The sequence below is a fragment of the Tetrao urogallus genome, assembly GCF_951394365.1.
Source record: "Tetrao urogallus genome assembly, chromosome: 16".
Classification (NCBI taxonomy): Eukaryota; Metazoa; Chordata; class Aves; order Galliformes; family Phasianidae; genus Tetrao; species Tetrao urogallus.
The window spans coordinates 6,345,198-6,372,088 of record NC_136829.1 but is presented as its reverse complement, the minus strand read 5'-3'; the positions used below and the strand labels follow the sequence as shown (position 1 = coordinate 6,372,088).

Sequence of the window (26,891 nt, the reverse complement as noted above, 5' to 3'; positions counted from 1 at the left end):
GTTTGTTAGCTATTAATGCATTGCTGATATGTGGATTCCCCTTGGGACCATTTGAGTGTGTGACCAGAGGTCATTCCAGGCTCATCTGCTGGTCAAACATTAGAACATATAAAATAGCAAATAGAAGAACATCCACTGCACCTGAGATGTGGGAGAAGAAGAAAACGGTAAAGAAGTGGATTACAGGAGTTTGTCAGTTCAGTAATAAGTTAAATGTTTCAAATTACAAAGTTCTCCATTCTCTGTTGCTTTAATAATAGTGTGGCAATGCAGAGCTTTGTTGTGGTAGTGCCTGGGTGAGGAGTCCTTATTCTCTGGGCTCTGGGAGCAGAGGTCAATGTCTTTGTGGCATAAATGTATAACAAATCCATGTCACTGATTTGATTCACCCAGGTGGTAGGCTAGAATATCAAAAACTGGCTCATGGGGTATAGTAAATAATTTTTTTCTGGGTCTTGTCAAAATTAAGAAATTAAAATGTCATGCAGCGATGATGATATGCCAGTGCAAAATCAAGGACTCAGTTTTCTGTAGAGACCTCAAGCAGAATTACTGCCTCAGGAAATGGACAGGTGCTTACTGGTGCCCCTCTGCAGCCCTTTGGAATTATTGAAGATGCTGATCTAAATAGTTCACTGTTGAGAATTGGTTTAGACATTTCATAAATATTTAGGGCAGTCAGAAAACACCTTGAACTTGGAAGGTTACTGAAGTATTTAGAATGAGTTGCAATAGAAGGTTTTTGTTTTAGTAATTGTGTGTCTGACAGGCAGCAGTGTTTAGGAAGATGCGAGTTTTTACTCATATCTGTTTTCTGATACATTTTTAAATGTTTCTTTCCAGAATGTTAAAAAGAAAATGTACGGTTGCACTGAAGCATTTTTGGCTGATGCCAAATGGATTTTGCACAACTGCATTATTTACAATGGGGGTAAGCACAGAGATATACTTCTTAGAATATGAAGCTTCAGATTAGATTAAGCAATGCAGAAACTTGCTGCTGCTTGACAAATGGTGAAAGTATCTTCCTGCTAATGCCGTAGTTCTAAACATGACTTTACAAAAAAAAGAATGACCTACATTTACACTTGGGACCAAATACTGCCTATGCTGTCTCCTTGCTCAGTAGGAAAACTGCCTGAGGAGATGCCCGTTACTGAATGGTGTGTCAGTGGTGGGCAGGGGCAAACAGGCACAAACAGGGAACACGTGAAGATTTTTTACTGCGCTTTGTTTGCTGGGAAGAGCCTGCCTGCTGCTTCCACAAGCACGTGTTGAATATATACCTGCTTTGCATTGTCTTTTCAGATGTTCTATGTTGTCTTCAACATAAACTTTTTATAACTAAAACCTGTTGATTTTTATCATCGTTTTATACTAACAGTTTTCTTGGTTAGAGCATTTTTCTTATTGTCTTCTCAGGAAATCACAAATTGACACAAACAGCAAAAGTCATCATCAAAATCTGTGAGCATGAGGTATGTGTACCCCAGTTAATTTGATTGTTCTATCTGTATATTTGAAGTATTCCATTGCTTGTATCTGTGATTGAAATAATGTTTTCTAATGTATGCATTACAAACTATAATTTGTGTAGGCTTTCTTATGTTTGAGGATGCATATCCATGGCTTATAGGAGGATTTTGACAAGGGCATTGCTAATAATATTTTCCTTAGGATATTCACCATATGTAATTAGGATGTCAGTGATGGGAGAGAAGATATGTGGGATCTGCACAAAGACACCTGTCTTCTAAATGAATGCTTGGAGGTGGAAAAAGAAACAGATGTTCTGATTTGTAGACATATTTGAGGTGGTTCGTTTGATGTCACAGTATGAAAGCCCTGTGAATAAATGCCTGCATTTTAGTTGATCATTTGAACTGATTTTATTTCACTGAGAATTCATAATGCTAATATTACAAAAATTTATTCTAAATGCAGCGTTTTTGAAAGGTATTTCTTTGATATGAATTATCTGATAATCTGACACTTCATATTTATGCAGAGTGCTTTTCCCACCCCTCAGCTGATGCAGCAATATCCATAATTCTAGTAAGTTTTGGGGATGTATCAATTGTTCAGAGAAAAAAAATTGTGTATGACCTGATTCTGACTTCCTAATTGGCTTATATAGTCTGAAAAAAGAACAACGTATTTTCTTTTTGGTCTCCTAAATTATTATGGAACTAAGTGTTCGGAAACAAATGGTGGTCAGTAATTCTTCATCACTGCAATAAATGCAACACTAAAGACAGAATGTATTTTCATGACATGAGCAGTGTATGATCTGAAGAGAGGCTTAGAAATGTGTCTTGTTTAACTGGAAAGCCTGCTTCACAGGGGTAGGAAAATAGGGTTTTCTTTCAAAGTAGCATTGAATTCATGGCAGTTAAAGGTTGATTTATGACCACAGATTTGTGGGAAATATGATGTTATCATATTACAGCGTTTACTAATCACACCTTGAACTGTGATAAGTTATTGAATAATTGTTTTCCTTTTCTTTTCAGATGAATGAAATTGAAGTGTGTCCGGAATGTTACTTAGCTGCTTGCCAAAAACGAGAGAATTGGTTTTGTGAGCCTTGTGTAAGTTAAGGATGATGGTAGTCTAGCTAGTGCATTAAAGTAAAGGCTCTCATTTAGCTCTTCTTGTCCTCCTGTTGTTTTCAACCTGTGGTGGTTACTGAGAGGCTAGTGAATTAAGGAGAACTGCTAGTTTTACAAAGCGACTTGTAGTTTTGCATCACGCTCATCGCGCTTTGTGGAATCAGAAGACCATCTCAAGGTGTTAGCTGTCAGACTGCATGCTTTTGCTGAGAAGTGACTGTAAATTGTTAGCAACCAGTTTGCAGTCTCTGCCCTCAAATAAAAGGTGCCCACTGATGGGTCATTTGTGGTACTTGCACTAAGAGTAATATTTCTGAAATGTGAATGTTTGAAAACTTGGTTTTGAGATTTCAGTATTAAGACTTGACTTTCCTTTATTGCCTGTTAATAGGTTGTCTGACTTCTGCTTTTGTTTAATATTGCACCAAACCCTGAAAGACTTATTGAAGTTCTTAAGTAGAACTGTGTAATCCATCAAGTTCTCTCTTGAGCTTAAGTGGAAATTAGAGAATTTCAGAGGTCAACTGTAGCTTAGGATGTGCTGCATACTGGGAGAGAACAAGAAAAAAAATTATAGAATAGTAAGTGCTATTAAGATTTCTTCAAACGAGATAATTTTATATATATATATTTTTTAATTTTTTCTTCCCATGATCTATTAGGTACCAAATATATAGTATATATAGTATATAATATATATATATATATATATATATATATATATATATAGAGTATATACTATATATATATATAGTATATATATATATAGTATATATAGTGAAATGGAATCTTGTGTTTGTCCAGGGTCTTGCACATTATTTAATCTAGGAAATAAATATAATTTTAAAAACTTAATGCTGTATAACAGATTTTGAAGGTAATACTGCTAGTGTTTTCTTACTGTATGTTCTACCATCTTTCTCTAGAGCAATCCTCACCCTTTGGTCTGGGCTAAACTCAAAGGCTTTCCGTTCTGGCCTGCTAAAGCACTGAGGGATAAAGATGGGCAAGTTGATGCCCGTTTCTTTGGCCAACACGACAGGTGGGAATTTAACCAAAGCTTATTTCTGGTTATAGTTAAAAAAAACCCTCATTGTTATTTTGTGCTCTCCAAGTTTTGGAATCCTTTTTTTTGAATATTGACCTGGATAAGCTATAATAACATTGTAGTGTATGCAATTTTAATTCCTTACATGATGTCTGTAGAGTGTGAGCCGTGCGCTTGCAAGACTTGCACCTATATGACCTCACTGATCATGTGAGTTCATTCATGTGGCAATGAGTTTGCACTGGAAAAAAAAAAAAAAAAAAAATTCTTAATAGTGGAAGGGGCCAGTACTGTTGTTTGAGCTGTCTGAACACCAAGGTAGTGAACACACAATTGTAGGATGTTCTTTGGAACTGTTTTTCTCACTTGCATTTTCTCTGCTATGACCAATGGAAAGATTGTTTTGTAATGATCATCTTACAGTTCTATGGACTAGTTTGGTTAAGTATGTTTTGTCCTATTGATCAGTATTTAATCTTCTTTTATGTGTTGCTGGAGAAAAGTAAAATCAGCTAGAAATATCCTAATAGAAGCAGTTTACTTATTTACCAGGGTTATTTAATGTGAAAAACCCTGTGCAGTGACCTTCCAAAAGAAGGTGAAGGTCCTTTGAAATGATCTGAGGTGCACATATCTTTATGATGGCATAAAATCAGAGTTTGGGGAAAAAAATGTTTAAAACTTCACTGTGTCAGTTAACAGCGTAAACTGTCATATCTCTGTCTTTCTGTTTGATTTATAGGGCCTGGGTTCCAATAAATAATTGCTACCTCATGTCTAAAGAAATTCCTTTTTCTGTGAAAAAGACGAAAAGCATCTTCAATAGTGCAATGCAAGAAATGGAGGTTTATGTTGATAACATTCGTAGGAAGTTTGGAGTATTTAATTACGCACCTTTCCGGACACCGTATACTCCCAATAATCAATACCAAATGTTGCTAGATCCTACAAACCCAACTGCCGGAACTGCAAAGACGGACAAGCAAGAGAAAATCAAACTGAACTTTGATATGACAGCGTCACCGAAGATTCTCATGAGCAAACCCATGCTGAGCAGTAGCACAGGTCGTAGGATTTCGCTGACAGATATGCCGCGGTCGCCAATGAGTACCAACTCATCAGTGCACACCGGGTCTGACGTTGAGCAGGATGCAGAGAAAAAGGCAACTTCCAGCCACTTCAGTGCAAGTGAAGAATCCATGGATTTTATTGAGAAAAATACAGGTAGAAAGGGGCTGTAAGACTGCGTATGGTTAATTCACTAGTTGGAATCGTTGTGATTAGGTGGCATTTCATTTAAAATTGGATAGCTCTTTTTCAAGGCTTTGCCTTTATTTATTTGCTTTTGATAAGACTTAAAATTTATCGGATATAAACTTTTGCCAGTGCTGCCCAGTTAGGTGGAGGTGGTGCTGCACAAAAGAATTGTGGTATCATTTGTTCACCTTCTGTGGAACGGCACTGGTAATGCACACGTTTCTTAATTGTGTGAATTAGTGGTGGGCACATTTGAAAGAGTCAGAACCAGCAGAAGTGACTTTGAGATTTGAGATAAATTTTGTTTATCAGGTCAGTATTGCAGCTGGAGAAATCGGTGCTAAATAACCACCCTCCCCTCTGCCCCTACATCTGTTTCAAGAAGCTTAATGTAAAAAAAAAAAAAAATAAATCAACCAACAAGAGTCGTATGTGACACTTATTCTGCAGTGTTTGTGCAGCCCAGTAGTTTCTCCAAAACAAGCAGGCAGGCATGTGTGCCAAGTGGTCAGTAGATGTGATGCCATTTGGGTATCTTACTCCTCCTCAAAGCTGAGCTGTGAAACCACCTTTGGCTCCAAATTATCTCATGGAAATTGTGATAAAGTAACTGCATCAGTTTTAAGTGTTGAGAACACATAGATATTTCAGTAGAGAATAACATGTCAAAAGGAATGGTTCATTTTATACATCAGTTATCAAGGATGTATATGTGTGCAGTTTTCCTGCACAAGCTGTAGTTTACAGGTACTGTTTTCTGTCTTAAAACTTATTTACGTTATTATTTCTTTATAATAGTAGAGATTGTTACCAAAATCACATTAAAGCTGTCCTGTTAGAGAAAGGTTATCGGAGATATAGAATAATATTATCCTATTATTCTGCATTCTTGAACATCATAGCAATTCTGGGGAACTTTCACTTTCCTCACACCTTGCTGATCCTGTCTTAGTGCATAAATTGCCAGATATGACTTAACAGCAGGCAGTTGGAATTGATGGAGGTCCCTTGCAACCGAGCTCCTCCACGTGCAGGCTGGATGTGGCTCTGGGCAGCCTGGTCTGCTGGTTGGCGACCCCACACACAGCAGGGGGTTGAAACTGGATGATCATTGTGGTCCTCTTCATCCCAGGCCATTCTATGATTCAATGATTAGCTGATTTTTATATTCTAAACTCATATGTTCCAATTTCCCACCTGGCATTTCTTCCTGTATATTGTCACAAATGCTAATTTTATTTTTTTTAATTTAGCTGTCGTGTTAATGGAATGTGTGATGTGATTAAAATGAGGATTAACTTACTTTGTTTATTGTAAAAGAAAATTCCAGGTAGGATGACTGCACTGTCTTTAGATAGGAATGCTTTTATTCAGATGGAATGGATGGTTCTGTTGTGCATTTGGAGTGATATGAAGGAAATAACTTGGAAATAATTTGCAACCTTGTCCTGAGATGTAGCAAATGAATTGTAGCTGTCAGATGCAGTGTTCAGCTATGACTTCAGGGTAACTTGTCAGAACGTTAAACAGGAGTTTAATGCACAGCACTTGCTGTCAGAAATCAGAGGTTTTTTTCAGGTTATGGCCTACGAAAGCTTCCTTCTGTAGACTGACTGGGAGTTTCCTGAAGTTCATGTTTGAAATGTGACTCTGTGGATGTTTTGGAGGATCAGAGCACAGACTTTTGCTTAACTGTGTAAAATTAGAATATCCTACTGCCTTATCTGAGGGATTTTGTCACTGATCTCCAGCTGCACTGACTGAACTTAATATGATTTCTTTGAATGCTCTATTAACATCTCTAGAAAATGGCTGGACTTTTTTGTTAATGTTTACCTGCATACATGCAGTAAAATAATGGCAATTCAGAGTCTAGAGTTCACATTTAAAATAACCAAATCTCGAAAGCTAGAATCTTGAAAACAGAGAGGTTTTCAGGGTAAACGTGCATTTGGTGTAATGAAATAAATCATGGTAGTGTGATTTTTCTTTACGATTTCTTCTTTTATTAAACTAAAGTCTAAGGGTATTTGAAAGTTAGCAGTGGAGGTATAGAATAATATTTAAATGATTAAACAAAAACCTTTTCTCTGCTTTTATAAGTTGAAAAGCTGTTTTGGCGCAGCAAATATGGCTTTACTGTGATTTATTATTAAATCCATCCTTATTAATTTTGTACTTTTTTCAGCTTCCCCTGCACCAACGAGAACAGGTCAAGCAGGGAGCTTGTCAGGCAGTCCCAAACCCTTCTCTCCTCAAGCGTCAACGCCAATTTCTGCTAAGCAAGAAAGAACTGCCACTCCAGGAAGCATTCTGAATCTGAATCTTGGTTAGTGTTGACTTTCAGAAGTCCCAGTATGTTATAGCTGGATAAATCATGGGGCTGCCAAAATAACGTGAACAAACTTACTTCTAGGTAGATTTAAATGAACAAAGAACTTTAAGTGTGGCTTTGTGTAATTGTTGTTTCATCAAATAAGTTGTTTGATGTTTTGTAAGTGGAATTGAAAGTTCCTGTTGCTTTTTCTTCTTTTTGATCAAAATAAGTTTTTAATGGGTGATTTCATAGCTGAATTGTACAAATAAGTGTTTCTAAACAGTAGGTAAGTTTGCAAAGCTTATAATTACATGAACTGCTGATGAAGTTTTCACTTGTCTTGTGGTCTTGCAAATTTCATGTCTCTTCTTCACTGACCATCTGTATCAAGGGAGATACTGAGATTAAGAGATGAATTAGGAAGGTACTGCTTTGGTAAGGCAGTTCTGAAAGCCAAACAGATGTAAATCAATTTCCCCAATCATGTTTTGCTTCTACGGATATTCTGATTCAGTTCTGGTTATATTTTCCGTCCACTTGATGTTACATGGAGTGACAGAGTTTTTCCTGGTCTTCACCAAATACTTCAGGAAGGCTGAGATCAAGTTCTGCATTCTTTTAGGTATACCATACTTTTCAGTGTTAGTCTGTGCTTGTGATATAACCATGGAATTACTTGTGCTGCACCACAGCTGTTTGTCTTTTTTATCAGATGTAACAATGCATTATAAAAAAAACCAAACACAAAAAGAAACATCATATGGGAACTGTTTGAGCCATGGATGGGAGGCATTAGCTTGAACATAAAACATTTGGAATAAATGGGGTAGAACTGAAAAAGCAATGTTATGGCCCGTGAGCAATACTGTAAAAGAACAGCTACTGTGCTTTCTGGTAGAGTATCAATCATTTATTCAGCTTTAGGGAGATTTCTTTTCCTAAATATGCTGTTTGATGCTAGAAATGAAAGTGGCATCTGCACTAAACATGATTCCATCTACAAAACCCGTGGATTTCAGACATGACTTGTGGTGTCTTATTTTCAAGCGCAGTGTGAAAAGGGATTCCCCTAAAAAGCAAAAGTGAAAATATGCAAAACAAAAACTTGTACCTTATGCAGAGTACTAGAAGGGCTGTGATCCTCCAGTTCAGCAAGGAGGAAGGGGAAATAGTGAAAAGGAGCCATCAGTTGTTGCTGGTAGACTGGCTAAAGTGAAAAGTGGAAGTGTGAATGACCAAGCTACACACAGATTGCTTGGAAAAATATATGTGGTACAAGGCCTGTCCTTGTGAAATGGAGACAGAAAAGACAGAAAACTTTCATGCGGTAAGGAATGAAATTCTTAAGATGGATGATAAGAAACAGTAAAGACTTTAGAGATGAGAATTTGAAGATTTCTCCTCAGGGGGTTTGCCTGCCCTCTGGCTCTGTTTTCTTTCTGCAGTGTCAACAAGGCAAATTGGAAACTCAGATCTTCTCAGTGAGACCCCCCTCGTGGGCTGGGCAGATAAATTTGGATTGTGAGACTACTTCCATGTTAAGATTCAGGATGCCCTGGGGAGGTGTTGTAGTGTCTCTTGTCTCTGTTTTTCACACTTCAGATTGTCTGCACTGTTACTCAGTAAGGTTTGCCTCACATGCACATTCTTCTTTTTGTAAAATTTTTTTTTAATTTCTTTTCTAGATCGAAGCAAAGCTGAGATGGATCTGAAAGAGCTGAGTGAGTCAGTCCAACAGCAGTCCACTCCTGTGCCACTCATTTCACCAAAACGACAGATACGTAGTAGGTTCCAGCTTAATCTTGACAAGACAATAGAGAGTTGTAAAGCACAACTTGGTGAGTATCCCAAGAATGCAGTGGAAGCCTGGAGGATGAATTTGAGAAAATGTTGAGTTGGAGTCTAAAAATAAAAAAAGCATTTTCAAATATTGAAACTTTAATTTTTTTCATTAAAACAGGAGTAGAGGCTATTTGAGCTCTTAGAGGCAAATAGAACTGAACACGTCTAACTTAAACTCTGGCAAAAGCTGACATGTCTGATTTTTGCCAAAAAGCTTTCGTCTTGTGATCTGTTTTTGCACCATTCTGACGTAGATGGTTTGGCAGAACTATAATCTTACTATTTGCTTTGTACACTGAAAAACCAAAGATCTGTGCTTTACTTTTATGTTTGCTGCACAGATGTGTATATCCAGTGACGAGGGCACTCCCTACTGTTGAAAAGCATTAACAATCCAGCAGTTAATTGAAAATTAGAAAAGTACAGATTCTCCTTACAAAAGTTATGCAGTCTGAAACTGATTCTTCAACTATGCATAGAAATAACTGTGGTCAATTGAATAGTGATACTAATTTTAAGGTGGTTTCTTGTAGTTACTAATCATTCCTGTTAGTATTTGCCAGTGTTGGCCCAACGTTGAACAGAGCTATAGCTTGCAGGTAGTGAAAAAATAGTGTGAAAGGAGGGCTGTTGAATCAAATAAAAATAAGAATTAGGAGTATGGAAGGTAATTCTCACTCGTGATACTGCGATAGGGCTGTAAGAGAGATGCTTATAGCTTAAGGATTGACAGCTAAGGTAGTGGTACCTCTCTATTTTGTTCTACAAAGGGCCGGGTTTGGGGTTTTGGTTTTTTTCTTTTCTCTTTGGTAATACCAGCCAGTCTGATATTAGCATGGACTGTACTTTCCTCCCCACATTTAGGAATAAATGAAATATCTGAAGCTGTTTATACTGCAGTAGAACACAGTGACTCTGAAGATTCTGAAAAATCTGACACTAGTGACAGTGAATATAGCGATGAGGATCAGAAATCTAAGAATGATCAAGAAGATGGAGAGGATAAGGAAGGTACAAGAAGTGACAAAGAATCATTAAGCTTGAAAAAAAAACCTAAGCCCCCAGCACAGAATGAAGATAAGGAAGAACTTAAAAGCACAAGTCCAGAAGTGGAGAAAGCAGATGACCCAGTCAAAGAAAAGGCAATTACAGACACTGAAAAAGAGTTTTCTGAAAAGGGAAAAAGTTTGCAACATCCTGCAAAAGAAAAACTGAAAGGTAAAGATGAAACGGACTCTCCAACAGTGCATCTGGGACTGGACTCTGATTCTGAGAGCGAACTTGTCATCGATCTGGGCGATGATCACTGCGGGCGTGAAGGACGGAAAAACAAGAAAGAGTCAAAAGAGCCTCCTCCTAAACAAGATGGTAGGATGAAATTCTTATTATTTGTCCTTTATCATTGCACTGTTGTTCAAGCCAAAGCTGTAAGCTCTATTTTTGCATTTAAGATGGTAAAAATACATGTACTAGAACAATGTTTGTGAATGATTTTTCATTCTTGATGAGTAAGCGATATTTTCAGTTCTATAATTTCTGGATTCAGTTTAAAAAAAAAAATTATTTCATTGAAATTACTTTCAGCAACATAAAATTATGAACGCACATTTGTTCTGTCACAAATTTAGGAATTTGGTTCTGCTTCAGCCACCAGTCAAACATAAATACATTTCCATGGATGTCCCAAAACCGCAGCTGTATAAGCACTAGAATTTTTCAGAGGTACAAATTGCATGAGTTCCAATTAAATGCTTTAAGGAGGATGGAAGCTTTTTTGCTTTTGCAAGAGGGAGAAAGAGCTCTAAACCTTAAGGGGAGGAGGATTATCACCCCAGTGAAGACAGTTCCTTGATCAATGCTAATGTTTCACTGTCAGGCTGTATAGCAAGAGAATGGGATACACGGAACAGTCATCTATAAGCTCTGGGATGACAGGTGTAAGTGGTAACCTAGAAACATCTTAACAAATGGTAACTTCTTGTTCTTCCAGAGAAGTCTTTTTGTTTACAAGCAGCCAGGATGGGTTATGAAAGACTTGATTAACATGGTTTATGTCTGTGACATGATGGCTGCTTGGTAACTGAGGGAAGGGCTGTGGATGTTGTTCACTTAGGTTTTAGTAAAGTGCTTGACACTGCCTTCCCCAGTACTGTCCCAGAGAAGCTGGCTGCTTGTGTCCTAGGGAGGTGCAGTTTGCTGGGTGAAGAGCTGGCTGGCTGGGGTCAGAGAGGCCTGGTGGGGGAAGCTCAGTCCAGCTGACGATCAATCACCAGTAAGTTGTGGACCATACCACATCAGGTGGGTCTGCTTGAGAGTGGGAAGGCTCTGCAGAAGGATCCCGATGGGCCGGACTGATGGGCCAAGCCCATGACATTCAACAAGTCTAAATGTCAGGTGCTGCACTTGGGTTACAACAGCTCCACACGGTGGTACAGGCATGGGGAGAAATGCCTGGAAAGGTGCCAGGCAGAAAAGGACCTGACGATGCTGGCTGACAGCTGGCTGCACATGAGCCAGCAGCGTGCCCAGGTGATACTGGTGAGGGCCAGTGGCATCCTGGGCTGCATGAGAACTCGTATGGCCAGCAGGGCAAGGGACTTAGTGGTCCCCTTGTATTGATGAGACCATGCCCTGAACATTGTGTTTGGCTTTGGGACCCCCCACTATGAGGAGGATTTTGAGTTGTTCAAGTGTGTGCAGAGAAAAACAACAGCACTGGTAAGGGGAAACAACACAGAAAACGGGAGTTATGAGGAGTGGCTGAGGGAACTGGGATTGTTTCATCTAGGAAGGAGGAGGTGGCTCTCTGCCATTACCTGAAAGGAAATTGCAATGAGGAAGGTGTCAGTCTCTTTTCTCACTCCATAGGACCCAAGGAAACAGTCTCATTTTCAGCAGTGGAGATTCAGATTGGATGTAAGAAAGAATTTAATCGTGGGTGGGGGAGTGGTCAGGCATTGAAATGGGATTCCTGGGGAAGTGGTGGAGTCCACTGGAGTTCCATCACTTCACTGGTGATGGAACACAGTAGGTTGGGTTGGCGGTCGGACCTGGTGATCGTGAAGATCTTTTCCGACTGTGATGGATCTATGATTCTGTTCTAATTCCGTGACAATTTCTGTTCTGGAAGGTGCACGTGACTCTTCAAAATTTGATGTGAAATTATGGATCAGATGTGGTGGTGAAAAGTTGACAATAAATTTTGTTTAGTTGTAGGTAAAACTCCACCTTCTTCCAGTGCAAGCACCCAGCCCCTGCCAGAAACCCCAGTTCTCACCCGCTCTGCGTCCCAGACTCCACCAGCTGGTGTGACTGCAACTACTAGTGCTACTTCTACTGTTAGTGCTCCATCTGCAGCCACTGGAAGCCCTGTGAAAAAGCAGCGGCCTCTGCTGCCTAAGGAAACTGCCCCTGCTGTGCAGCGAGTAGTGTGGAATTCTTCCAATAAATTTCAGACATCTTCTCAGAAATGGCACATGCAGAAGGTGCAGAGACAGCAGCAACAGCAGCAGAACCAGCAGTCTCAGTCACAGCAGCCTCAATCCTCTCAAGGGACAAGATATCAGACAAGACAAGCAGTTAAAGGTATACACTTTCTAACTCAATGTGCCCGTGATGCCATAATCCCCCAGTAGTGATGTCAGTGCTCCCAGGCTGCCTAACCAGGAATTTCTTCCATATAAACAAAATCTCAAAGTGTGGTGGTTCTTTTATAAATGACTATGAAATACAGCAACTCACCATACCTGCTCTTTCTGGTGTGTATTTAGTCATGTCTCCTTATTTGAATGACAAACCATTTGTGTGTGTATCTGTAAAATATCTTTGCCATTCTTAGCCATCAGTTTTGAAAGACTAAACTGATTATTTTCTGCTTTACATGATGAAATCGTTAATTCTGTTTCAGTTGCATGATTACCATTGTTACCTCAACATCTACAATCTAGATCCAATTTTATCTGCCAAGAAGCTGATTTGTACAGGCTTTTTTTTTCCCCCCCACAGGTTAAATCAACATTTTTACTATTGAGTGCATTGTAACAATGTTCTGTCATATGATATGCTAGAAATATCAGATGAAAACGCTCTAGAATATACAGATTTTCTTATATACTGAATTGATGTTAAATAGTACAAAGTTAAATTTAAGAACTGTTTTATTTCAGTAATATTTCAGCCTTTAGAGGATACCATCAACTGAGATCTTTACAAAGTGAATTGTTAAAATTAAATTGAAAACTAAGGCAGGTAAGTCATTAGGGATGGAAAGGTGAAGCTCTTCATGTTTTGATTTGTACTCTTATTTTTGAATTACCAACTGTTTTAAGATTATTTGAAATATTGAGCACGTTTGACAAAGCCTTCCTGTTTACTGACTTTCATCCCACTTGAGTTAATTCTATAAATAAATTCTTTGCTTTAATGAGTTGACCTTGCATTACATTCCTTGCTCTCCAACCACAGGCTGAGTTTGGGCTGGATGTATTACATTAAACATGTCGCAACACAGAACTAACAATAATTAGTAGCACTAATAGCAAACGAATGCAAATAACACCAGGAAGTACAACTAAAATTCTTACTAAAGCTCTCTTCAAAAGTAGCTCACTAAATCTTGTTTCTAAAGAAACAAAGTCAGTAATGTACTTTCAGATGGTGGCAAGTGAAAATGTTCAAGACAGGCTTGTGCTCGTACCTGTGGTGCTAGCTGGGGGCTGTCCAAGTGGAGAGGTTAGGAGATGGGATGGGAAAGTCCCAGAATGGGAAGAACGATGATCTCCCCAAGAGGGAGACTTTTGCACTGACCAGTCTAAACTTGCACGTTTTGAAGTTCTTTGCTATCTTGTCTTGAAGCTGTATAATTATATGTGAGTTCAGTGGCTGGTCACTGTACAATCAATTTGATAAATGGCACCTTTGTATAGGTAAGAAAAATCTTGAGATTGTTGAGGTGCACATTTAATAAACATTAAAGTTAGGAGTTACCTATTCATCTTCATAATTACTTGTGATTAATGGTCTGCTGTGTGTTCTTTCCGTAGCTGTGCAGCAGAAAGAGATCACCCAGAGCACTTCCACATCAACTATAACTTTGGTTACAAGTACTCAACCTATTTCTATGGTTACAAGTTCTGGATCTGCAAATACACTTTCTTCCTCAGTTAATACAGACTTGCCAATCGCAACAGCCTCGGCTGACGTGGCTGCAGACATTGCTAAATACACTAGCAAAGTAAGTCCTTGAAAAAGATCTTAAACTTATTTTTGTGATGAATTTTAAAGTTTTTTAAAATTTCAAATTCTGAAATAAAAAGTCTTATTTAGAAAGTAACAAGCAGTAGGTAGAAGCAGTCAGACTGCTGGGATCTGAGCTATTGTTGTAGAAGCAGCTGAATGCTGTCATTCTAAGCCAGAGGCTAAGCACGGCCTGCTCGAGGCTGCCCAGGCACTCACACTTTGTCTCGCCCGTATTTCCCCATCACTTCTTTTGGTCACGTTGCATTGCGCTTTGGACAATTTTCGGTATCTCCTCACCATATATTTACAGTAAGCACTAATAATCATCATGTGCATTCAGTGAAACACACTCAGATGCAACTGTTTTAAAACTCTGCAAAGCTTCATCAGATTGTAACTTGTCCTAAGTGTGCATTCAAGTATTATAACTGAAGCTTAGTTGTTAAACAGATGATGCAGTACTTGTAATGTTATAAAGGAGATGGTGGAGTGAGGGAGATCAGCTTTTGGTATATTCTCTTAGGTCTTTGAATTAAGACAAACAAAAAAGAGAGTACTATAAATAAGTATGCAGACATTAAAAGCACTTGAAAACAACAGAATCGTGGTAGAAAGTGCTTTCTTGTACCTTCTAAAACAGTACTTCAAAAGGAGATTCAGATAAGCATGTATATATGCACATAGACACTAATAGCAATACAGGCTCACATTGGAGTGGCTGAAATGAAGTTAAAGTGGTTATCTGTTAAAAATAGGTATCTAAGACTTTTATTTGTCTTTCAGATGATGGATGCCATCAAAGGAACAATGACTGAAATATACAACGATCTTTCAAAAAATACCACTGGAAGTACAATAGCTGAGGTTAGTGCAAGATGGAGAGAAGTCTGCTTCACCTTCACAAGTTGTAAAAGAGTGTTTTATGCATAAAGATACCACATGCTATCATAATGCAATCACATACTGCATAAGAGTTACATGATTATGACCATAGATGTAATACTTCTTTTTTAGTTTGCTGGTCATATTGTCACTGTTTTTACTACAGAGCACCAATAAAAGTGTCTTCCTGCTAAATGTTGCATTCACTGTCAAGGTAGTACTTGGTGTCTTTAAAGTGTTTTCTTTAAAGCTGGCAAAACCAGATTAAACAAAGTAAACTATGAATGAATGTGAAACGTGAGCAAGAGAAAGCTCAGAGTTAAGTGTGAAATCTTTTGTTTGTTTGTATTAAACATAAGAAGGAAGCTGCAGTTTAGAGCAGTGGTGTTCCTAGTGAATGAAAAACCCACTTTTGTAAGTCTGGGTGCGTTGAAATAAAAGAATCAATCAAGTGGCACGCAAACAAATACAAGCAAAACTGAGAAACAGATTTTTGTTGTGGTTGGAGAAATTGGAGACCTAACTAATTCTAGATGGAAGACCAAGTTTAATTGAAGTGGGTTTTGTTTTCAAACGATCTTGCACTTTTTATGATAGGAAAACCTACCAAGAAAATAGAATACCTATTGCCCATGTTATTGAAAAGGAGCCTTAATGTAAGTGATGATGAAGCTCTTTGTTAGAGCCTTGCATTTTTGTATATAGTTGTGCTATATACTGTACTCTGTCATCACTACTAAATATTAACATTTCAGTATTTGTTTGTAATATCCAGATTCGACGTTTGAGGATTGAGATAGAAAAGCTTCAGTGGTTACATCAGCAGGAACTCTCAGAAATGAAGCATAATCTTGGTATGAAAATGGCAAATACAAAATCTAAATGCTTGTAGCATGCATTGTCTTCATGTTAGCTACCAGAGATTGTCCACATGAAGGGTAGAACACTGTAGAATGTGCTGCCAGTATCAGTGGGTACCATTTCAATCCGTACACAGATGACTTTTATGTGTGCATAGTAAGCAACAGGTTTCAGTCCTCTGAAAGAAATCCAGGCTACAGAGATTTTTGATTGAATGTAACTGTTTGGTTTTTTTTTTAAATGCAGCACTGGATAATCTCTTTAGGAGATATTTTATGCTGATTACTTCATACTAATGAAGTATGTAGCTGGCAAATGTTGCTCCAATTTTCAAGAAGGGTAAAAAAGAAGACCCTGGTAACTACAGGCCTGTTGGTCTGTCTTCGTTTCCTGATGAAGTTACATAGAAGGTTATTCTTGGAGTTGCTGAAAAACACTTTGAAAGGCAGTGCAGTTATTGGTTGTTTCCAGCATGGGTTCACACAATGGGAAAATCCTACTTAAATTAATGTTGTTTTATGACAAGGTTACCCACGTAGTTGACCGAAGGAAGTTAGCAGGTAGGATACTCACAGAATCCAAAAGCAGGAACTGGGAGAATGTAGGGCATTACCCAGATTTGAGACCTTCTGAAATACCTGATGGTGCTCAGGGGACCTGGTGAGGTGCTTCTGGAGGTACTGAGGAAACTGGTAGATTAAGTTGCTAAGCCTCTGCCTGTATCATAGAGAAATTGTGGCAGTGAAGTTCTGATAGACTGCAAAAGGGAAAACACAACTGCCATTTTTTTTTAAAAGGGAAGAAAGAAGAGCTGGATTGCTGCAGGCCAGTCATTTTCACCTCTGTGCCCAGCATCATGGAGTGTGGTAATAAGCAGCCTCTTTAAACTTAGAGAGGTTGGAAGACTGTCATTTGCTGAGTGGATGTGAAGCAGATACACCTAAGTTTAGGAAATATTTTATTAGCTTTCATTTCATGGAGAGGCAAAATTTATTTATCTTTGTATTTTGAGTAGAACTGACAATGGCTGAAATGCGTCAGAGTCTAGAACAAGAACGGGATCGCTTGATTGCTGAAGTGAAGAAGCAGCTGGAAATGGAAAAGCAGCAAGCAGTGGATGAAACTAAAAAGAAGCAGTGGTGTGCCAACTGCAAGAAAGAGGCCATTTTTTATTGCTGTTGGAACACTAGCTACTGTGACTATCCCTGCCAACAAGCTCACTGGCCTGAGCATATGAAATCTTGCACGCAGTCAGGTAATCTTGCTCTGGGTTGCATGTTTCACAGCTAAGGGGAACTGGGCTGGATGTAACACACAGAGATTCAGTGTTCTTCATTTGCACGTATGCAGATATGCCTGTTAAGATTGAAGACTGGTGCACAAGAGTAGTGGCTCTGCTTTCTTCTTTTTCTTTAGCTACTGCAACACAGCAAGAAGCCGATACTGAAATTAACACAGAAACATTAAATAAATCATCCCAGCCCAGTTCAAGTGTGCAGCCTACGCCCACGGAAACAGCCAGCACCCCCAAGGAAAAGGACGTTTCAACTGATAAAAGCAAAGAAAGCGTTACAGTGAGTATTGCTGTGGTCACTGCAAACCACTTCAAAACTAGAGTCCTCTGAAACCTACCCCTAAAGGCCCCCCTGGATCAGCTGGGAATTTATGGCCGTTTGCATATTTCAAAATGTGTGATTTGGGGAGTAAGAGAGTTGTGGCTCTTTGTTTGTTTTTTTTTTTCCCCCCTGTCATCTTGGGAAAAATCTCCTTCTGTCCTCTGGGAATACCCTTTCCCCTGCACTCATTCCCAATAAGACCTTGTGTTGGCTTGACTCATCCTTCCAGCCAAGGGGGACTGGACCTCTCTCTTTCTCTCTCTCCAGGACCCATCAGTGTAGCTTCTGGTCTGGATCTTTCGATACAAGTTGCCTTCTGATAAGCAATACTGACTGCAGCACTTCCAAGCCCTTCTTACCTGGGGGTTCAGAGGCCAAGCTCAAGACCTGCATTCAAATCAACTTACTTTATCACAACAGACTGCCACTAGGGTACCACAATGTTCCATAACACTGATACAGCAATCCACCTGGATCTACAGTTAACGAAGCAGTGTACAATTCTGAAATCCTCCATATCATCTACTCTGATAGTATTCAGTAGGCAAGGATGAGCAAACGCTCCAATAAAAGGGACTTAACATTGCATATATAGAAAATGTTTATAGAGAAGATTCTGCTTTATAGGTAGGGCTTGACTATTAGCAATTTCAGCACCATTTTTCTTCTGCCCATGCAAGATTTGTTAAATGAAAAATTTTATGGGGGGCTTACCCTTCAGACCCTTTACTTGATCCTCTACATCAGTAGGAGCCTTGTTGTATTTTAAAATATTAAAGCAAACTAATTTTGTAGTATTGTGATTCCAGCATGATGTCTCATTGAGATAGTTCTTCTAGAATTGGGAAGCATAGTATAATAGAGAGCTGTGTTCATTTCTTGACACTTTTGCTACTGTCTGGTGTTAGATCTCTGGGCTTGACATGTCATTTAAGGGAGTAACTTGGGAAACAGATTAAAAGAAGGGGTAAAGGATGTGCTGTCCCACCTGGATTCTGGGGGGAAGTTCTTTGAACTTCTTTGGCTCAGTTGAAGCTCGTATGTATTGTCTGTGGCAGTGTGACCTTTGTACTACTGGGAGAAAAGGGGATCAGAGAAAATCAATTGCCTAAAACTTTGGCCAGGGAATATTCCAGTTATACTAATCTGGAATTGCTTTCACGTAGGTATTCTACCTGAAACATCATGCTGTGTACATTGATCATGTTCATAATTTGAATTTTGTTTTATAAACAAAGAATTAACCTGTGAATTCATTAAGACACAAATTTTTAGCACAAACAAAACATCCAACATAAATTTCATACAGTAATAGTAATGACTAGGTGGAATTCATGTAAAAGCTGAGACTTTTACTGAGGTTGCCTGTGCTGTCTCTGCAGATAGCAACAGGTGTGACAAGCAACCAGCCTATAAAACTGGTCCAGGTACCGCAGAGCAACACCTATATTCCAACTACTCAACCCTCAATTGTAAGTACGATGTCATCATTTGAAGTCTGCAGTAGTGCTGTTCCTGGCATTGAAATTGCACAGTATTTCTGGGGGGTTGTCTCCATTTGCTGTTCTAATTAAGATATGAATTCACTGGTGTAGTTTCAGTTTGCAGTGCAAAATGTCCTATTTTGCTGTGCAACATTCCACCCTTCCATTTCATCACTGATTGTTACAAGGATTCAGGAGCCCTCCTTAAGAACAGCTAAGGCACTGAGGATAGTCAGACTTCCATTTTACATTATTGTGTTAGTTATTTCTGTTTCGTGTATATACTTGAACACAACATCAATGTAAATATATAGAATTCATTTAAAATATCTTTTAAATATCTTTTTTGTCTATGGTATCCTAAAGAGATTCAATGAGTTCTGAGCTATGCTTGATATTTCCATGACATCTCAGTAACTATGAAAGAAAAGTATGCATTCATCAGTAGTGTATCTCCCATGCAGTCTTGCACACTAGCGTGAAATTGAGAAATAGCATTGAATTCAGACCTGTTTTTTTCCATTGAAAACTTAACCAAGGACACTTGAATGCCCTTTTATCAGTCACTGGAGATGGGACGGCAGTGAGGTTTGTTTTCTTTATTTTGCATACCATAATATCACATTCTTTCAGTGTGATATTCATTCATGTTCTGCAGTGTTCGCTTCACTGTCAGCGTGGCACCTGAGCTGACCTCTTACCAAAAAGAAAATTGCTGATGCTGCACTGGTAGCTGACCCGCATGCCTTGTCTCGTGCGGTCGGCTCAGCTGAGCAGCCCATGTTTAGGTCACTTCAGTTAATTTTCTGACTGAAGCTAGATAATAGCAGTTCAGTTTTGAGGTTGTGACTGTGAGGCCCAATCAGCTCAGTCACTGTCCTTCTGCTTTGTTTACACACACGGATGTGCATGCACCCCCACCAGCTGCAACGTTCACACACCTGTGTGCAGGAATGCATGCACCTCCACACACATTGCAGTGTTTCATAGCCATCACATTTGACAGAAAAAATGCACTGCTCGTAGTGGATATCATGACTTGTCACATTCCTAAGCATTTGTACTCAACTCGTTTGTCTGTCTCGACTGAGAGCACAGTGCACCTTTGCAGGATTGGCCCTAAGTCGTTTGAACTGAATTGCCGTAACAAAGCTTTGTGTGTTTGCAATCAAATAGCAAGCTTCAAAGAAGTTAGGCTCTCTCGTGCATAGTTGAGAGGTTCTAAGATCATAAGGTGGTTTCATGTAACATTCAGAATAACAGCAGTAACCTTCATCAGTTTTCTGTAATACAAAGTGTTGAGTAATGTGAAGCGTAAGTGGAACGTCTGAAGGTTTCAACCTTTATTTGTGCATGTTTGAAACGTTGTACACATTTGCATTAGCCTTGCACAGCTACAGACACCTCTGTACTCTAATGACTGCACGTGCAATTTAAATAATTTTAAACCTTAATGCATGTTTAATATGTATGCAAAATGTACAAATGTGAAAAGCTGGCAGAGGTGGAAGATTGACCTCTCAGGGAATGATCCTAATGCATTTAAGGAGTCTTGCACATTCCATATCCCGATCACTCTAATAACTGAAACTTAATTTTCTCATTTGTGTAAGTGTGTACATGTAAAAGACAGCTGTGGCAACCTTAATTTTCCTACCTGTAGTGCTAACAGTGATGTACATAGTGGCTTCTTTAGAGTTCAGTTTGCACTTTGTTTCCCACTAGGCATTTCCTCCCTCTGCACAACTTTCAGTGTATCTTCTGGGTGCCGTTTCCACTGAACCCTCTTTACACCTCTGAAACCATTATCAAATGACTTTAACCTTGAACTTATTCAGAGAACTGATTTCACATTTGGTTTTTATTCTTTCTGCGGTTGAAATGTCGTAAACATTTAAATTCATCATCTTTGCATTCCAGGGAATGGAATCGGTAGGCTTCTGGAAGGCACAGATTTTGTCACGAAGGAGCTGGCCAACACTAGGCTGTAATCCATCTCAGCAGGGACACTCTCAGTCTTTCCTGAGTACCATCAAGGCACTGATGTGGTTTCTTAAATTTATGGGGGGAAACATAGGGCTCCAGTGAAGTTGTGTGTTGTTCTTCCACGTTTGCTTTGGAAGCCTACACTAACCTTAGGGGGAGTCCTGGGAGTCCCTTCCACATTTCTCAAATTCTCACTCCTTGTCTCTTCCACAAAACGTTGTGAGCTGAAATGGATGCATCTGTTGGGTCACCAGTTGGCCATCACTGGCGTTGTATCAAAACATACTTGCAGTTTGTGTGGCATAAACGTTTCTAAGCTTTCTCACGTTTTTGTAGGAAGGTTAAGATACAGACTTAAGATTCAATAAATCCTTTTCCGGATGTTCCAGATGTTCCAGAGTGACGTTGACCAGATTGTTTAACATTCTTGTGCCTTTGTCTCTGCATCTGTAGAATCCATTTCTACCCATAGAGATGTCCTGAAACTTCATTTGTTAAGATTTATAGATCATAATCTGTATGATGGAAGTGAAAAGTTTATTCTATATTAGTATTTTTACAGGCAGTGTAAGACAATTCCCAGTAATGCTGACGTTTTTGTTATCAATTTGTGCAAAAATTTAAGAACCTTTTTGTTTAAATGGATGTTATCTGTTCTCTTCTGTGTAGACTGAACGCATGGGGGAGTTCCTTTGAGGGGGAGGGGGGGAAGATGTAAGGGATATGCTTATAAACAAGGGTATTTTTGTACTCCAGGTTGATTTGTTGGAACTTTTTCAAATGACAGAGGATCTTCTTAGCCCTTTTTCCTCTTCCTGTGAATTTATTTGGGGAAAATACGTAACTGGATGTAGGAGCTTTGAAAACCTAATTCTCCAAGCATAGGTAGAGCATGCACGTTACCTATAGGAACAGCTGGTCCCAGTAATTATAAAGTAATAATTACAGAGAAAAAAAAAAACCCTCTTGGCTATAGGAAAGTAATATACTACTTTCTGCCTTGGTAATATTTTGGTAATTAAGGTATAAATCCTTGCACAAAATTGGAGCTTGTTCTGGATTTTCCCTGGACAATAAATCTCTATTTCTGTGGTCATGTTGATATGACCTTTAACATAACAATATGTTTCTCTTGGTTTTAATCCACAGACCATTCCTGTAGTGGTAAGTCCTTCTGCTGGGACAGTGGCAATGAGAACTGGAGTTCAGTATGTTCAGACCACAATGCCAGTCCAAGTACGAAGAGTCTAACTGCTAACAAGAAGTCCATACAATTGTTGGAATATATAAATCTAATAGAAATGTGAAAAATAAACACAGTTCTTTGGATTAACCCCAAAGGTTCAGACTTAAGCTTTGTATAAATGCACAAAGCATTAACTACACTACATTAATGTAAAGCATTAGCGCTGGCTTAGAAAAGCTGAGGACAGGTAAGATCCGTGTCAAATCTCTGCCTCTTTTGTAAATAATGTACAATTTGTGGATGTCATTAAAGTTAGAGTACCATCTCCTTTTTATATTTGTATTGACTTTAACTTATAAAGAGTGTTTGAAGTTGGAAAGGAAAGGTTTAAAGCAGCCTTATCACAAGCTAACGCTGAAAACTGGTCTGGGAAAATGGCAGTAATGCATCAAATAATAAAACCTGAAGGATCTGAACAACTCCATTTGCTTTTGGATGGGAACAATTTCTGCACTTTGAAACTCTTGTAGAATTTCAACCAAATGATGAAGGCTATCTTTCTTTCTGTTAATTGCATTAGGCCAATTATGGCATTTCCCATCTGCGGACCTGAGATATATAAAGATTTACGTTGTTTTTTACAGTGACCAGACTGTTAAAATTGTTTACAAGAAACAAGTTAAAACTTTATTCAGATTGATATCTGAACAGTTGCGAAGTGTAACACCGGCTTGTTGGGTAGGGCAGCATCGCTTCTTATCGTTGATATCACAGATGAGGGGTTTTTTTCCTGTTCTTCACAGTTCAATTTTCTTCCTTTTTTTTTTTTTTTTTTTTTTTTTTTTAATTTGAATCCTCTGAAAAGGACTGTGAAAAGCTTTTCACGTGGAACAAGAGCTAGGGGTGGAGAAAAGCATGGATCAGGAAACATGGGCAAAGGACTTCTGATGCTGGGCCAGAGCATGTATTATTTATATGATGGAATTTATGTTTTTATGTAAGCATGAAACAGTATGAGAGAAAGTAACCCCTGAAAATGCTGTCTGTTACACTTATACTGTAGTACCATTTTGTATGTTGTGTAAAACGAAAGCATTGAACAAAGCAAAGGTGATGTATGTATATGAGAAAATTAATGTATGATATCATTCCAGTACATTCTGTTGTACATTTTAGTCATGTTGATTTTTCCCATTGTTTATAAAAGGATGCGGTCTGTACAGTCTCCAGCTAGAACCCGTATTAGAGGGGAAAAGTATTAGAAGCAAAAGGCGAGAACAATATTCGTGAATTGCAGTTGTGTCAAAAATAGCCTAGCTGGCCTTATTTGTGAAGCATAATTGCTTTTAGCATATGGAAGTATTTTTTCACATTTTCTTTGTATAAAATTTGTATTAAACTTAAATATCTTTTTTGAAAATCGTGTTTCTTTGTGACTGAGAGGTGGCACATGGTATGCTTTGGGTTTCTCCGGTGTTTCAAGAAACTGCACAGCTTTTTATTAAACAGTTTTAGAAAAGCGTTCTGTGTTCCTGGATTTCCAGTTGCATTCAGTCTGCAGTTTTGTACGTATGATTTTTGTTAGTGGAAGAGGCTCGTTGTGCAACACTGACTTGCCTTTGCAGTGGGGCTGGATGGAAAGGATGGGTGTGCACAGCCTTGTTCAGCGTATCTGAGAGCTGAGATGGGGCTCCATGCGAGCAGCGCTGTGATCCTCTGAGAGGGCACGAACTGGGGCAAGGCTGCTGTGTGTGTCTTAGGAGAAGAAACAGGGAACGAACGAAATGTTCCTTGTAAGATCAAGCTGTGCCTGCTCTCTTCAAGTTCCTACTCCTGTGGTTACTTTGTTGCATGCATTTATAAAGCAGACGAAGCTAATGTTCTCAGTGCTACTGTTTAAAGAGAAGCACAAATATTGGAAGCTCGGAATGATGTTTTGAAATGTAGTTGGAATGCTGGATTAATAACCTTGTGAGCTCTATCACCGAAACGCATCGCTGTGTTTGGAAGAAAAATGGAGATGAACAATTCAAAAAGAGTGATAGGAAACAGCAGTGCTTTCTGGAGCCTCTGTCAGTGATTTTTTTTTTCTTTTTAAATTTTAATAAGCATTGTTTTTTCCTTCACCTGGAGTAGAGGCTGACCAGATCCCAGCAACGAGTTGTTATCAGGCCAAGATCCAGGTGTCTCAGATATCTTGGTGACTGCATTTCTTTTCCCCATTTCAGCTGGTTATGGTGTGAAGTTTGTTGTTGTTTTGTTGTTGTTTTGTGGGTTTTTTTGTTTGTTTGTGTTTATTTATTTTCCCCTGAAGATTTTAACTAAAAGTGAAGGAAGTACATGCTCCTGGCTTGGACGTGGGGGGAGATGACACTGATGTGATATGAACGTAAAGGACAGGCTCCTACTTTAATGTAAGTTGAATTACCACGACCATCTCACTTGTATATAGAGTAACCTCTGTCCTGTGGAGTGCATCCCTTCTGCTTGGGAGCTGAGCTTGGGAACAATCCGTGGGCTGGGATCGTTGCTTTGTTCTGATTGTACGCTTCCTGATTTGCTGCTCAGTCCTGGACTGAAGAGAGAATCCAGCCTGCAGGGGCTTCGCTTGGATTGTGGTGACTGCAGGGGGTGATGCTGATCTTTAGGTCTTCAGCTGCTGGGGGCAGGGTGCAGTGTGACTAATGAGAAGCCTCTGGGGTCATGTGTTATCTTGGGAAAACTTCACCCATCAGCTGCAAGCAGTGGGTGCGCCTCGGGTTTTCTATCTTCTGCTATAACCTAAGAGGCACGTGCGTGCATTACTGCTGGTTTCTCTGGTTTGGGGGACAACATTTATCTTTTCTTAGAGCATGAGCTTAGAAATTTCTGTACTGTGATCTTCCATTCACACTTGAGCCTTCACTCAAGGGGAGACTGATGCTGGTGTTATCAGTGCCAGTTGAATCCAAAACTTTACCAAGAGGTGGCAATATTTTCCTAGCTTTAATGCAGCTCCAGGAGTCCTCCACTGTTCAGAAAGTATGTGCTAATGCAGCATTCAGGATGCTCTGAGGCTGTGCTTTAGTCCCCAAATGGTCTGGATGGAGCTTACCATAGCGGTCCTTCCAGAGTCCAAGGCTCTCATCCTCCTTGGCAGCGTTGGATCAGTTCACAAGGTGTGCTCAGTCTAGGCTAATTCACATCCTGCTAAATGTGCTTTTTTTGCTGTCCTTTACACAGAGACCTGGAGCCATGCCACCGAAGTCATTCTGAATGATTACTCTTGCTTTGTGTAAATTATAGAAGGTAATTTTTAAAAGCAATCGTACGGCTGCACCTTCACTGGAGGTATTTTGGAAACAATGAGATTTCTGTTCTCCTTCCTTTTGTAAGTTATTGTTATACTGCCCTTGTGCTTGCTCATTGTCCAGTCTGTCAGCTCCACTATGATTGCTCCATCCGTCCAGTCGTATCTCCTAAGGAAAATGGTGAAATGCTAAGCACTGTTTAGCTCACGCCGGGTAAGATGGCAGTGACTCCAGGGTTCTGAGATGGACTGCACCAAACCAGGGTTTGTTGCTCAGCTGCGTAGAGGAGGCTTATGGTGAAGCCCAGCTGCCCTCTTGTGGTTAAACGTGAGATCTTGCAAGGAAAAAATGCAGTACGGGAAACTGGTAAAATAATCACAACGTGCTCTTCCATCCCCAGCAGTGAAGTAGTTTTTGCAACAATTTTCTTGGCAGTTCTGTGGTTATGTGACAAAACTGTATTCTGTTATTTCAGATCTGGTTAATGATGTGACTGAGCAAGAGCTTTATGCTGTGACTTTGTGTGCAAACACACTGAAAGAGGTGAAAATGCTGAGCTAAGTGCGTGTGTTCTCTCAGGCCTTGTGTATTTCGTGAGTAAAAAGCTGTTACGGATGTGTTCACAGGGAGGTAACAATGCTGAGCAAAGCCTGTGTGTGTGTGTGTGTGTGTGTTTTCCACGTGTGTTCATGTGTAAAAAAGCTGTTACAGATACCTTCCTGCCATCAGATTCTCTGCAACAGTGAACCTTGATCCTGCTGCTTTAGAGAGACCAACACCTGCTGCTGGCACTGGCAGGGAGCAGCACGGCCTGACAAACAGGCACTCCTAATGCTGGCATGCAGGGCCCTGATCAGCTGTTAACTGTGGGTAAGTGAAAATCATTAGCTGGGAAAATACAGAGAACTCAGTTACAGTAATGGGAAGTGGAGCACCAGCAGGCACTGAGAGCAAATCCTGCCGAGAAGTCTGGAGGTAGGAACAAGAGCGTTTGACTGGAGAATCTCTAAATACATCCAGAAAGCAAAATCTATGAAGCCCCAGGGGGAAAAATCAGTGCTCTTGACACAAATAAGGCAGATGTTAGATTTGGAATATCAAGCAAGAGCGATTAGCTGATTGACAGGGTGCTAAAAGCTGATGTCTTGCTTTCTCACAGGTCTGCCATTCCTGGCATTTGTTTCTGAGGCTTTATTTGTTGGTGTGCTTGTCTTGCCAGCATTTGTCAGTTCTCCATTGAGTTTGATTCCTTTGACTTGTAATAGAACTTCC

General features: G+C 39.4%; 1 protein-coding gene across 1 annotated transcript in view; it reads left to right on the top strand.

Moving 5' to 3' along the window:
• Positions 1-22,394, top strand: part of ZMYND8 (zinc finger MYND-type containing 8) — a gene marked incomplete at both ends in the record, with an annotated part of 51,937 nt that extends 29,543 nt beyond the window's left edge. The window contains 15 exon segments of the mRNA XM_079543502.1: positions 844-931; positions 1,423-1,478; positions 2,514-2,591; positions 3,539-3,654; positions 4,403-4,884; positions 7,106-7,246; positions 8,920-9,072; positions 9,941-10,444; positions 12,287-12,661; positions 14,119-14,309; positions 15,098-15,178; positions 15,972-16,050; positions 17,073-17,312; positions 17,474-17,631; positions 22,293-22,394. Of these exon segments, the coding sequence (XP_079399628.1) occupies positions 844-931; positions 1,423-1,478; positions 2,514-2,591; positions 3,539-3,654; positions 4,403-4,884; positions 7,106-7,246; positions 8,920-9,072; positions 9,941-10,444; positions 12,287-12,661; positions 14,119-14,309; positions 15,098-15,178; positions 15,972-16,050; positions 17,073-17,312; positions 17,474-17,631; positions 22,293-22,394 (2,844 nt within the window).
• Between the last annotated feature and the right edge of the window lie 4,497 nt (positions 22,395-26,891).